The sequence below is a fragment of the Mustelus asterias genome, chromosome 6 (genome assembly GCF_964213995.1).
Source record: "Mustelus asterias chromosome 6, sMusAst1.hap1.1, whole genome shotgun sequence".
NCBI classification, from domain to species: domain Eukaryota; kingdom Metazoa; phylum Chordata; class Chondrichthyes; order Carcharhiniformes; family Triakidae; genus Mustelus; species Mustelus asterias.
The window spans coordinates 42,127,032-42,139,401 of record NC_135806.1 but is presented as its reverse complement, the minus strand read 5'-3'; the positions used below and the strand labels follow the sequence as shown (position 1 = coordinate 42,139,401).

At 38.1% G+C, this 12,370-nt stretch overlaps 1 protein-coding gene across 2 annotated transcripts in view; it reads left to right on the top strand.

Moving 5' to 3' along the window:
• The window catches only part of polr1e (RNA polymerase I subunit E), a 38,188-nt gene extending 30,347 nt beyond the window's left edge, over nucleotides 1-7,841 (top strand). Inside the window, exons 11-12 of one of the 2 annotated variants that reach the window (XM_078214229.1) lie at nucleotides 4,012-4,143; nucleotides 7,430-7,841. In XM_078214229.1, coding sequence (XP_078070355.1) covers nucleotides 4,012-4,143; nucleotides 7,430-7,586 — 289 coding nt within the window. In that variant the 3' untranslated portion in view covers nucleotides 7,587-7,841. The remainder of the gene's footprint in view (nucleotides 1-4,011; nucleotides 4,144-7,429) is intronic. The other variant, XM_078214230.1, reaches the window with a different exon arrangement.
• The last annotated feature ends 4,529 nt before the right edge of the window (nucleotides 7,842-12,370 follow it).

Sequence of the window (12,370 nt, the reverse complement as noted above, 5' to 3'; positions counted from 1 at the left end):
CCACGCAGACACGAGGAGAATGTGCAAACTCCACACAGACAGTGACCCGAGCCGGGAATCGAACCCGGGACCCTGGAGCTGTGAAGCAGCGGTGCTAACCACTGTGCTACCGTGCCGCCCGGTAGCACAGTGGAATTATTAAACGAAAAGTGTCTGATAAACTTGATTGAGTCCTTTGATGAATTAATGGAGAGGACCGATGAACATAGTGCTGTTATGTAGACGAACCTTTGGAAGGGATTTGATAAAGTGCTACATAATAGACTTGTGAGCAAAATTGAAGCCTATGGATTTAACATGGCAGTAGTAGCATGTACACAGAATTACCTAATAGACCGAAAGTAGTGATGAACAGTTTTATTCAGACTGTTAGTATACATTGGTGTCCCCCAACAGCCAGAGTTAGGACCACTTTTTGTTGTATTAATGGACTTTAAGTTTATTTATTAGTCACAAGTAGGGCTTACATTAACACTGCAATGAAGTTACTGTGAAATTCCCCTAATTGCTACAGTCCAGCACCTGTTTGGGTCAATGCACCCCAACCAGCACTTCTTTGAGAATGTGGGAGGAAACCGGAACACCCGGAGGAAACCCACGCTGACATGGGGAGAACGTGCAAACTCCACACAGACAGTGACCCAAGCCGGGAATCAAACCCGGGTCCCTGGCGCTGTGAAGCAGCAGTGCTAATCACTGTGCTACCTTGGACTTGGATATACAGGGTATTATTTCACAGGTTGCAGTTGACACACAAACTTGGAAATCTAGTAAACGATGTATAGAATAATAACAAACTTCAGAAGGGCATATGACAGATGGATGAAGTGGGCAGACACATGACAGATGAAATTTAATACGAAGAAATATAAAGTCATGTATTTTGAAAAACTAGATAGGCAATATAAAATGGTGTAATTTTAAACGAGATGCAGGAATAAAGAAGCATGATGAGTTCGCATACACAAATCATTGAAGGCGGCAGGACAAGTCAATAAGGCTATTAATAAAAATGGAGTCATAGAGTACAAGAGCAAGGAATTTATGGTAAATCTTAACTAATGATTGATTAAACCTTATTCTGGGCACTACATTTTTAGGAAGTATGTCACGGAGAAAATACAGAGGTGGAGATTTACAAGAATGGTACCAGGGATGGGGACTTGTGGAGGGAATAAGAGAATTTATATATTTTAGCTGAAAGAAAATGGAAGGGAGATTGAATAGAAGCATTCAAAATTGTGAAGAATTTGTTAGAGTAGATGTAAAGAAGCTGATTCTACTGGCAGGAGACTTGGAAACCAGAACACACATTTAAGAAATGAAGAGAATTTTTTTGACACAAAGTTGTTACAGTCTAAAATACACAACCTGGAAGGATATTGGAAACAAATTCAATAGTAATTTTGATAAGGGAATTGTGTATATTTACTCAAAAGGAGAAAATTGCATGGCTATGTGGAAAGAAGAAAGATGAGTGGTGTCAAAGATAAATAAGGTTGTTCAATGTGCGAACAAATTCAGTCAGGTGGAGGAGAGTGTTGGTGCATGGGAACTGGTTGGGCCTCCATTCAAGGCAGAGATGGAGTGCACATACAGGATGGACATTTGGAGTGGGTGAATGACCATGATGAGGAGGAGGCAGGGCCAGGAAACTGGTAAAGCGGTGGTGACATTCAAAGAGTTATGGATGTAAGCGAGACTCGACAAATGGGGAAAATAACATCAAGACAGGAAGAAATCTGTTCCATGGGCAAGAACAGACTGAAAATATGGGTGCACCAGGACAGTGTGACTTGGGAATCTTGAAGAGATGGAAGTGAGCTATGGGTGGGTTGGGGCTTTGAGGTTGGAGGCCCTGAAGGGAAGATCCCCAGTGGAGATGAGGTCAGTTTAACATCTTTTTTATTTAGCCAAGTAGAAATGCAAGTTTGAAAATAAATTGTTGCACTATTATGCTCAGTGGAACTTTTGGTCTTTCTTTCAAAGAAACTGTTTATTGATTGAGGAGTTACAAGTAGATTACAAACTTCATGATTCCCAATGCTATTTTCACTGCTGTTTGTTTTGCTCTCCCTCTTATCATGGCAATTCTTAGGAATGTTGCTGTCAACACTCCTGGTGGTTTGAACACTGAACTGTTGTGCTCTCATAAGTCTTTCAACTGCTCTCTTAAGAGCAGTAGAAGTGATCAATTTCTTTTTGGAAAAACATAACCAGCAGAGGAGAGAGCTAGTTGAGAAAGAATGAATTATATTGGTATCAAGTAGTCTTTCTAGTAACATCTATCCAAGGTTTTGAAAATGATTTGTTTTTTAGATCTACATACTTCAGCATCAGATTAATCAGGAAAGAAAACTGCCACTGGGCGTGTTGAATATTTGCCAATTGCTTATCACTAATGCAGTAGAATTTGTTTAACTGGTGAAATTCCCTAACAATAATTCACTGTATCTAGCTACAGCATGTTAGATCAACCGGAGCGCGGATCAACACTTGTAGTTAAAGGACAATTTGTCTCTCAGAGCTGTGTAGCAAGAAACAAATGAAAGAAAAGAGTAGCAGAAGATGTAATGATCAATCTAAAACAATGCCTCGATGAAAGTATTAAACCGCAAATTGATAAATAGGTTGCACAAATAACATGCAGAGAATATGGAGTAAGCCTTTTGTGATGAGAAGCAATGTTTTTCTTTAACGTGTGATGTACAATTCATTGGACAGAATTTTTTTTATTTATTATTGTCACAAGTAGGCTTACATTAACACTGCAATGAAGTTACTGTGAAAATCCCCTAGAATTTTATTCCCCTCAAGGCAGATTCTGAGGTGTGGGGTGGAGCATAAAATCGAATGGGCGGAAACCCACCTGTCCAAACCCAGATGCAATTTCATGCTTGGGCAGGCAGGGCCTTTGGCGGAAAAACCACCCATTCACCTATTAAGGCCCTTAAGTAGCCACTTAATGGCCACTTAAGGGCCTTCTCCTACTCAGCCTCAGCTTTTAGGCTGACAGGTGTGGATATGGTGGAAAAGTGACATTTAATCTGTTCCCCATCTCGGATAGGAAAGTGGGTGCTTGGCACCTCATTCTGAAAGTCCCCTCAGAGTTTGGGGGCCCTCCTCCAGGGATGTTGGAACTCCAGAACCCCTACCCCTCTGGTCTACCCCCAACACCACAATTGCCCCCTCCCAGCATCCCTCATCACACCCCTAGGCTTCCCCTACCCTCCCAACTCGGGATTTTCCTTTTTAAAGTCCCTGGGACTTTAGCCCCAGGCAGAGCGCTGCAGTACCACTTCTGGCTATTGCCGTGTTGTGTCTGACTTGGTTGAAAAACTGTCGACTAATCTGATTGGCCAACAGCTCTCATGGGTGGGAGTTCATCCCATGGGTGGACAAAGTCCCACCCAGTGACAATCGAACACTCAAGTGAGCATTAAATGGCAGTGAAAGTTCAAGAATCGGTGGCTGCGTGTTAGGCACCAACTCGAGAGGGCGAGCACCAATTGCTCACCATCTTAAAACTTTCCCCATTGTTCCCGGATTAAATTCCGGACCATTACATATTGATTTTGACTGAGTAATTTATTTATAAATATAGAGTCATAGAGTCATGTTTTATTTAGTCTTGTGATAGTGAATTCTGTCACAGGAACTGTTCGTGTATCTGTATCACTGTTAGGTTTAAGTTTTGCTGGATTGACTTTATTTGGTGAAACAGATTTTTGTAAACATTAAAACTGTCAGAATATTGTATTTAAACTTTAATAAGAAGCTCTTGGATTTAACATTCATTATATTCTAATAGATGCTTTTGGATTTAACATCCAAGAGCATACTTACCACTCACTTGAAAAATTTACAATTGTTATGATAGACACAGGAATTTGTGATCAATGTCTGATTGGCTAGGGGTAGCTTTATGGCTATTACTATTATGCAGTGATGGCTGCTGTGTGAAATCCTGCCTTCAAACCTATAACCAATTACTATTGTCTTTGTTTTCAGTGTAAAAAATGTAATGCCAGCCTCCATGAAAGCTAAGATAGTGGCATACATTATTGCGTTGGCTTTACACAGCAACAGTTTTCAAACTGATCTCACATTTATACAGCGGGATTTAAACATCAGTGAAAATAGGTAAGGATGTTTACCTTTAAGTATTTTGTTGGTTGCTCAGGTTATATTGTCCCCTCAGATTATTGCTGTCAAGGGAGCAGGCACATGAACTTATCTGCGATCATGGCCTGTGCTGATTATTTGGTAACCAGCTCTTTGATTGGTGAAAGAGCAACCTGGGATTATTTGGCCTCAGATTTCCCCTCTGGCTTCAGTGATAACTCCTAACTAATGATTAGGCTAAGGTTAGAAGCTTACCCTCTGTGGAATTACAAGTGTGCCTTTGTTAACACAAAGGCTTTGGCACATCACTGGTGTACAATATCTTTTTGATTCTGCCCTGCATTTACTCTGGAAAAGCTGAGTTTGATCTTCTGTTTCAAATTAACAAGGCACATGTTTGCTATATTTTATTTATCATCTGCCTAATCTTAAGTATCCTTGCCTGGTGGTGCATGTGGCCTCCATTCAAGGTGGAGAATTTGTATTTTGCCTAATTTTGCTTCAAAATTGATTCAGCACAACATATCAATTTGACAGTAAATAGTGCAGCCTGCAAAGAACTATTTAATAGTAAGCAGTACAGATTGGAAAGAACAGCCCGCAAGCAATACAGATTGGTAAGAACCACGTACATAGCAAGGAAGGATTGGAAAGTATAATTAATCATAAGGAATCCAGATTAGAAGGAATGATCAAGCAGTAGGTATCAGCTATGGACCTGTGGTAGCATTCTTGTCAGTGAGTCTGAAATGCTGTGGGTTAAAGTTTGCACTAGACTAACAATCCAATGTGGTACTGTGTGAGTGTTGCATTGTCATTCGGATGAGATGTTAAAAGTGAAACCAAAGTCCTCTCTGGCCTCAGATGATGTGAAAGATTCCATGGCATTTTTGAGCTGGGGACTTCACTGAGGTGTTCTGATCAATATTAATCCCTCGACCAACTTCACAAAAACAGATTACCTGGACATTACCACATCGCTGTTTGTTGGATCTTGTGTACAAATTGGCTTCCCTCTTTCCTACCTCACAACAGACTACACTTTAAAGTGCTTTGGGAAATCCTGTGATCATGAAAAGCTCTTTATAAATGCATGTTCTAACTTTGGAAAGAGCAGCCTGAGTAAAAATAGCAAGCAATGGAGATTGGAAAGTGCAGCCGAATTAATAGCATTTTAAAAAAAAAATCAAATTGGGAGCATAGCAACATGATTCTCACAAGTGCGGGGCTCTACATGTGCTGACCATTGCAAGTTTAGATGCCACATGCAGAAAACTCAGATCCTGCACCAAGATGTAGGTTGTACTCAGTGACATAAATACGTGGGGTTTCAGGGTTGGGGGTTGGGGGGGGGGGGGGTGGTGGACCTAGGTAAGATGCTCCTTCGGAGAATCGGTGTAGACTCGATGGGCCAAATGGCCTCCTTCTGCATTGTCAGGGTTCTATGGAAAAGGGAATGCAAAAGTTTGCGATGTGAAGCACTTGAGGACATTAAAAGATTTGTGAAAATTGGTGCACATTTTTTGTTCTAGTTCTATTGAAGGTTTCTGCTTTAATATCTATATAATGCAATATGTTTGTGCCTTTTAGAAAGGAACCAACTGAAGTGTTTTTCAGGTGTTATATGTAATTTTTAAATTAGTGCAATCCCTTTTTGTGTAGCTAAATAGTGTTAGTTTTGTATAACATGATAAAGTTTAAATATGGTTTTGATTTTAAAAAAATCTGTTACACAGATCCATATCTTTTTGAATCGCTCCCAGCAGCATTCAGTAATGATTTAGTAGTACTATACTGGGGAGGCGATGACCTAGTGGTATTATCACTAGGCTGTTAATCCAGAAACTCAGCTAATGGTCTGGGGTTCGAATCCTGCCACAACAGATGGTGGAATTTGAATTCAATTAAAAAATCTGGAATTAAGAATCCATTGATGACCATAAAACCATTGTCAATTGTGGGAAAAAACCCATCTGGTTCACTAATGTTCTTTAGTGAAGGAAATCTGCATCCTTACTTAGTTTGGCCTACATGTGACTCTAGAGCCACAGCAATGTGGTTGACTCCCAACTGCCCTCCAAGGGCAACTAGGGATGGGCAATAAATGCTGGCCAGCCAGCGATGCCCATGTCCTATGAATGAATAAAATAGATTAACATGTTTTGGACATCTGCATGCTGAATATAGGTATATAAATATATAAAATTAATTAAATATCAATTAAACCCTATTCTTTGCGAAACTGTCCTCCAGAAATCCTTCATTTAGCTCATTGGATTTGGACTTGCACTTTTTTTTTGATTTCTTGCTTATTTTGGAATAAAGAAAAATTAAGCAGTGCTTTAAAACCCAGCATTTTTCTGAAACTTCCTATTTGATCTGAGAATAGAATTTTTTTTAAATTCCTGGAAGCAATGCATTTTAATGGCTTGTAACGAAGTTTGATATTTACGGAATTTTAAATATACTAATAACCAGGACTTAGAATGTTCAGTATTTTGGCAATTTTCACAGTTCCCAGTGCTGAATTTGTAAACTTATTGATAGCTTTGTAGTGTTGGCATAGAGCTACTGACCATAAAAGATGGCTGTATGTCCAGTCATGAAATATACCTTCATCCATCTCCTAATATTTTCAGTTTTTAACTCCCCACTAAATCCTACATTGTCTACAGCAGGGGTCAATAATCTCCAACTCTGGATTCAGATGAAGCCTCGAGCCTTGCCACCCCAACTGTTGGAGCCTAGGCATCTCAGTCCCTTTTGTACTTATACTTTCATATGCCTTTTGTCCTTGAACTCTGCGGGTCCGGAGGTTTAGAAAAGGACTATTCTGAGCTTGGTGAATAAATCCTGAATCAGAACACCAAGACATGGGAATACAAATTAAACTCGGTGTACAACTGTTTCTTTCTGTGTTCCATGAAGGCAAAATTTTGGATATTTCTGCTCCACATTACAGTGGGAATAAAAGTATGCCAACAGCCCTTTAAGCCTGTCTTTCCCCACCCCCGCCCTCCGCTTTGTTGATTTGTATCTCAACTTCATTTACTTGCTTTTGCTCCATCTCCCTTGATAGCCTTACCCAACAAAAATCTAACCATGATATGCTGAATACTGCCTTATCTAACAATTTAATTACGCAAACGTTGTTAATATAAATTAGCACATGAACAAAAATTCCCCACAAATGTGCTATTGACTGTTTTTATAAACATCTTTTTCTCACTCCTTGTTAAACACAGGGATTGGTTTAAAGAATTTGTTCTTAATTTCTCAACACCTGTTTTGTTGTACTTTATAGAATTTTGGACATTGCAAGAGCGATGGGTTTAAAGATTGCAAAGAAAAAGGTGGATATGCCTGGCGGTACTGCAGAGGATCATAAAATAGCGACACTATCATTGCCATTGGCTGTGCAAAGTAAACCTCAAGGTCGCAAAAGGAAGAAAATGACGTAAAACATTGCAAACAGAGACATAGAGCCAAATGCAAGTTAACTTCTGAATCCACAAAGAGACGTGTGAGGAATCTTTAACCAGAAGAACGTTGTCTGATGTGAAGAGTTGGGAACAACTTCAAACATTTTATTTTAAATGTGAGGACCTAGGTATCATGACAGTGCGATTGGAATGTAATACTTTAAATCATGTGTTAGTAGTTGACTGTTAAGATATGTCTCTTGTTTTCTTAATTAAACTTCAAAGCACAGATGAGTCATTCTTTTGGAGTTGAATATTTGTACAGTTGATTCCTTGTGCTTACATTGCTATTTTGTTGGGAAACACAGAGGTGCATCAGAATTTGTATAACTGGCCACTTTGCACATCACCACAAAACATCCCTTCATATAATTTCAGAACAACTCTTATGGTTGTATTGAAACATAGTTGCTCAGTGAAGTTTGATAATAGAGTGTGGTAGGATTCAATATTCTAGAGTTTTATGTAATAGCTTTTGGGGCATGAGGGGGAAATTTTGCTATTATTTTCGCATTTAGAAATGTTGGCCAGTTGTAAGCTTGTTACAATTGACATAGCCCATTCGTCTGCAAAAAGAATTGCCTCCACATTCATTCAAATATTTCTCAGATGATTCCACATCTTCTGCCTTATCCATCCCATTAACCCAATCTTTAATTTTCCTATCAACTGTTTGACCCTATGCCTCTTTGTTTTTCCAGAAAATGTTCCAAATGTACTATTTCTGTATGGTATTAGCCAGGGCTAAGGGGTGGTAGTTATGCTCACCTCTATAATGAAGGGTTCGCTCAAGAGACTTGAGCACATAATCCAAGTTGATACTTCAATGCAGTATTGAGGAGGTGCTGCACTCTTGGAAGCTCCATCTTTCAGATGAAACATTAAACTGAAGCCTTAGCTGCTGTCTAAGGTGGGCATAATAGATTCCATGACACTTCCATTCAAACAAAGGGGAATAATCAGATGTTTCTCTTGCACTTTACAGCAAATGTTACTGAATATTATCATGACCAGCTGCTTGTCACATGCAGAATCACTTGTGTTTTGGCGAAATTAATAATTTAACACAAACATGGCATATTTTATGCTTTGCATTTCATACCTCATGTTTTTAATATTTTTGAAAGGTATCAAAGGATCTCAATGTCTAGATCAATGTTTGGGGCTCAGTAACATCCAAGCTCACATGGTTACGAATGTGCAGTGGACCACCTTAAAAAGGCCACTGGGCTGACTAATGGTTAGGTAGATGTAATCTGTTTGGGAAGCGCTCTGCCCATTTGAGCAAAGAACACCAAAACTCAGGTTGTTTGGTCATTAATCTAATTTCCTATTTATGAAATCTTGGAAAATTATGTTTTCCTACATAACAAAGTGACTGCACTTTTAAAAAAGTGCTACATAAATGCACCTTAAGAAAACATAATTAATTGCATGTATTAAAAAATGAGTTTGGATAATATAATCAAGACATCTCTAAGCACTTTGCAGCTGAGAATGACATGACCAACAATCAGTCGTTACATGGGTAAATATGACAAATAATATACGATTAATGAATGAATGACTAATCTGTTTTTATATGATTTTAATTTGATAATTGTAACATTTAGTCTGTATCTAATGGATAGCAAATGGCACTTTTCAATTTTGATATCACGGAGACAGGAATTCAAATTCGGTAGCATCTTGCCAACTGCCTCTCATCAGTTTGAAACTATTAGTGTGACAAAGAAGGCTGCAAGTTTTTAAGATTGCCTCATGATTTGAATTTCAGTAGAATATCACTTTAATATACTATGGCAAAGATCAAGAGATCCTTGGAGAGGCATTCTGTACCAGCTTAATCAAAATGTTTATTATATAGTTAAGTAAAAGTTATAAATTAAATATTCTATTAACAGTGATTGATCATAGATCAATGTTATTGGGACTTGGATGGTTTGGAAGGAGGAGGTATGATGGGTCAAATTTCTCCTCTTCCACACTTTTTGCTGGGTTCTTGGTAATATCAATTCAGATCATAGAATCCTGTAGAATAGAAAGCCATTTGACCAATTGTGCTTGTGTGACTCTTAAAGTTCCCCACTCCTTTCTCCACAGTGCTGCATTTTCTATCTTTTTCCTGTGAATATTCAATTCTCTTTTGAAAGTTAGTACATTTCAGAATTTGAATTTGTCATCTGGTCACTGATCTTCCTTTCAGTAGAAACAGTTGCTTTTCATTTACTTTATTTAAACCCCCTCAAAATTTGAGCATCTCTGTTGAATCTTCCCATATCCTCTTTGCTGTAAGATAAAAATAAACCCATATTGCAGCAGGTGCTCAGGTTGGGAATGAGGTTCAAACTGAAACTTTGCAGTTGAGAGCATTGTTGGATTACTTCTACGTTCAGTAATATAGGATGCTGTGAATACTACAAAGCTGTGTGTATTGTGGTGAGGTTTGAGGGGAAAACTCATGTTTGGCTTGTCCTTACAAGACTCCAAAAATAGCATTTCCTTTACTCTATACTTTTGTAACTTGGCTGGAAATTGACATGAACCCAAACATTTTTTATGTGCACTTGCTTTATATGCTGGTATTTCTTTGAATTGTTTGACATTGGAAGCTCCTTGCCTAGATTGCTGCTGTTTATGTATGTAGGCTTATCCATTCTACTCTTTGGAGAGAATGGGCAGAGTTGTGCAAAGTCAGAGGCACCAAGAAAAGCATTTGGGCCATTGGATGCATTTAGGACAAGGGAACACATCAAGCAGATTCTTGGTATTCAGGCAGAATTGATTGCCTACCCTTTGTAGAACCTGCCTGATTTTCATTCTGTTGATTTCAGTGCATTGAAGATTGGTCTGCTCTCTGCCAGGTAATCTGTAGTTCGGTACTGGATAACAAGTGTTCCATTCCTTGATGGTTTTTCTTACCTTGATTAGTGCAATCTGTAAAATTAAATTCAGTACATGCAGAACTGTGTTTCATCGAATACTCATACACCTATTACACTCTTCGTTGGATAGGTATCAATGATCATTTTTCCTCAATGTTTATAGGTGTCACACTATGATTATGCATGAGATCTGGCCACTTAGTTACTACAAATTATTCAATGCTTTCTAAATATTCTCAGGAACTGAAATTTCAAAAGCCCAAAATAAATGTGCAAACAATTTTATAATATACAAATTTTACAGGATTAAACTAATTGTGAATTATCTTTTTAATCTCTTAATGCTTTTGTTAGTCTTTATTGAAAGACCTTGTCTTTTCTCAAAAGCCCAAGCTTGAACTTGATATTTTTTGCAACAGCTGAACTTCGATTATGCAGTCAGAGTATATGCATTAATACAGTATGATTTTCTTCAAATCATTACGTTCTCTATTTAATTGTGGGAGAGCAGTAGAAAACAAATGCTAAAATGGATGTTGTAGCTTTGATTTTGTATTCAAAATTTGGATGCATTAAGCTGAAGGGGAGGGAGAGAGTTGATGTTTAATTTTTTAAAAATAGAATAGTTGAATTTTTAAGTCAACTAATTATTTAAAACTCTAAAAAATAGCTAGGATCTCTGAGGGAGACAAAGACAGACAAATGTTATTGCTAGAGTGAAATGGAGGTGTTGAGTAACATTTTACTGGTAAGATTTTAATTGGTTTTCAGCCAACATTTTGTCCTGTGCTCCTGCAGAACTAGACAGAGCACTAATTGATGATCCATCTTTAGTCATTGTGCATAAGGCAAGTGACTAATTATCTGGTGTGTTACTGGGTTAATCTTCCTCCGATGGCATTACAGCCAAACTCAGTGCATTCTTGCCCTAGCTAATGGCATTACCAGTTGACAGATTTTGTAACATGTAGACCACGCTTTGTTGCTGTTGTCTTCACACTATCTGGTCTAATATGGTGAAGAGATCCCATGGCTCAAATTGAATTTACACTTACAAATTGGTTCAGAGGCTTCATGCAAGGTGGGACTAGAAAAAAACAAACATTTTTTCATAAGCCAACAGGGAAAAGAATAGCAATGATGTTGTGATAACCTGTTAATCTGCAAAAAGGCTTGGGAGAATTGTTTAATGGTAATAAACCTAGAAATTGAAAAGCTCATTCCATATATAATCAATTTCAAAAGAATGATTGAATATAGAGTTCTAAAATTTTACCATTTGTACTTGAAGTAAAACCAAATTGCATATTGTCTAAAACAGAGACAGACTTCAGCTTCTGGTGAGATTTCAAATGGCCAGTAGTGGCTTGGTTACCTATTATAGGACCCTGCTGATATTCATCTTGCAGGATTTTCCTTTTAAAGTGCACTGTTGTTTAAAGTTTGCTCCCTTACTCTTAGGTTTCTAAATGTTCAATAATTGATTTTATTGTCCCCACCTTATCTTTTAAATGCTAATACAATCAACTGAGGTTGTATAGAGAAAAAGTTGTAATTACTTGTAAGTGTGAGGTAGCTGTTCACATTCTACCTCAAGCATCTCCCTCGAGTCCAAATAAGAGTGTGATGAGACATGATCACAATTATAATAGGACTCCAAAAACAACAACTTTTCAATTTCTATTTTATTACCATTAAACAATTCTCCCAAGCCTTCTTGCGGACTGACAGGTTTTCAAGACGCCATTGCTATTCTTTTCCCTGTTAGTGAAAAATGTTTTTTTTTCCAGTCCCACCTTTCCCCACCCCTACCACCTGTAACTTCAGAAGAGGAGTTACAGTACAGTTTATAGTTCTCCAATGACAAAGCCCACAACA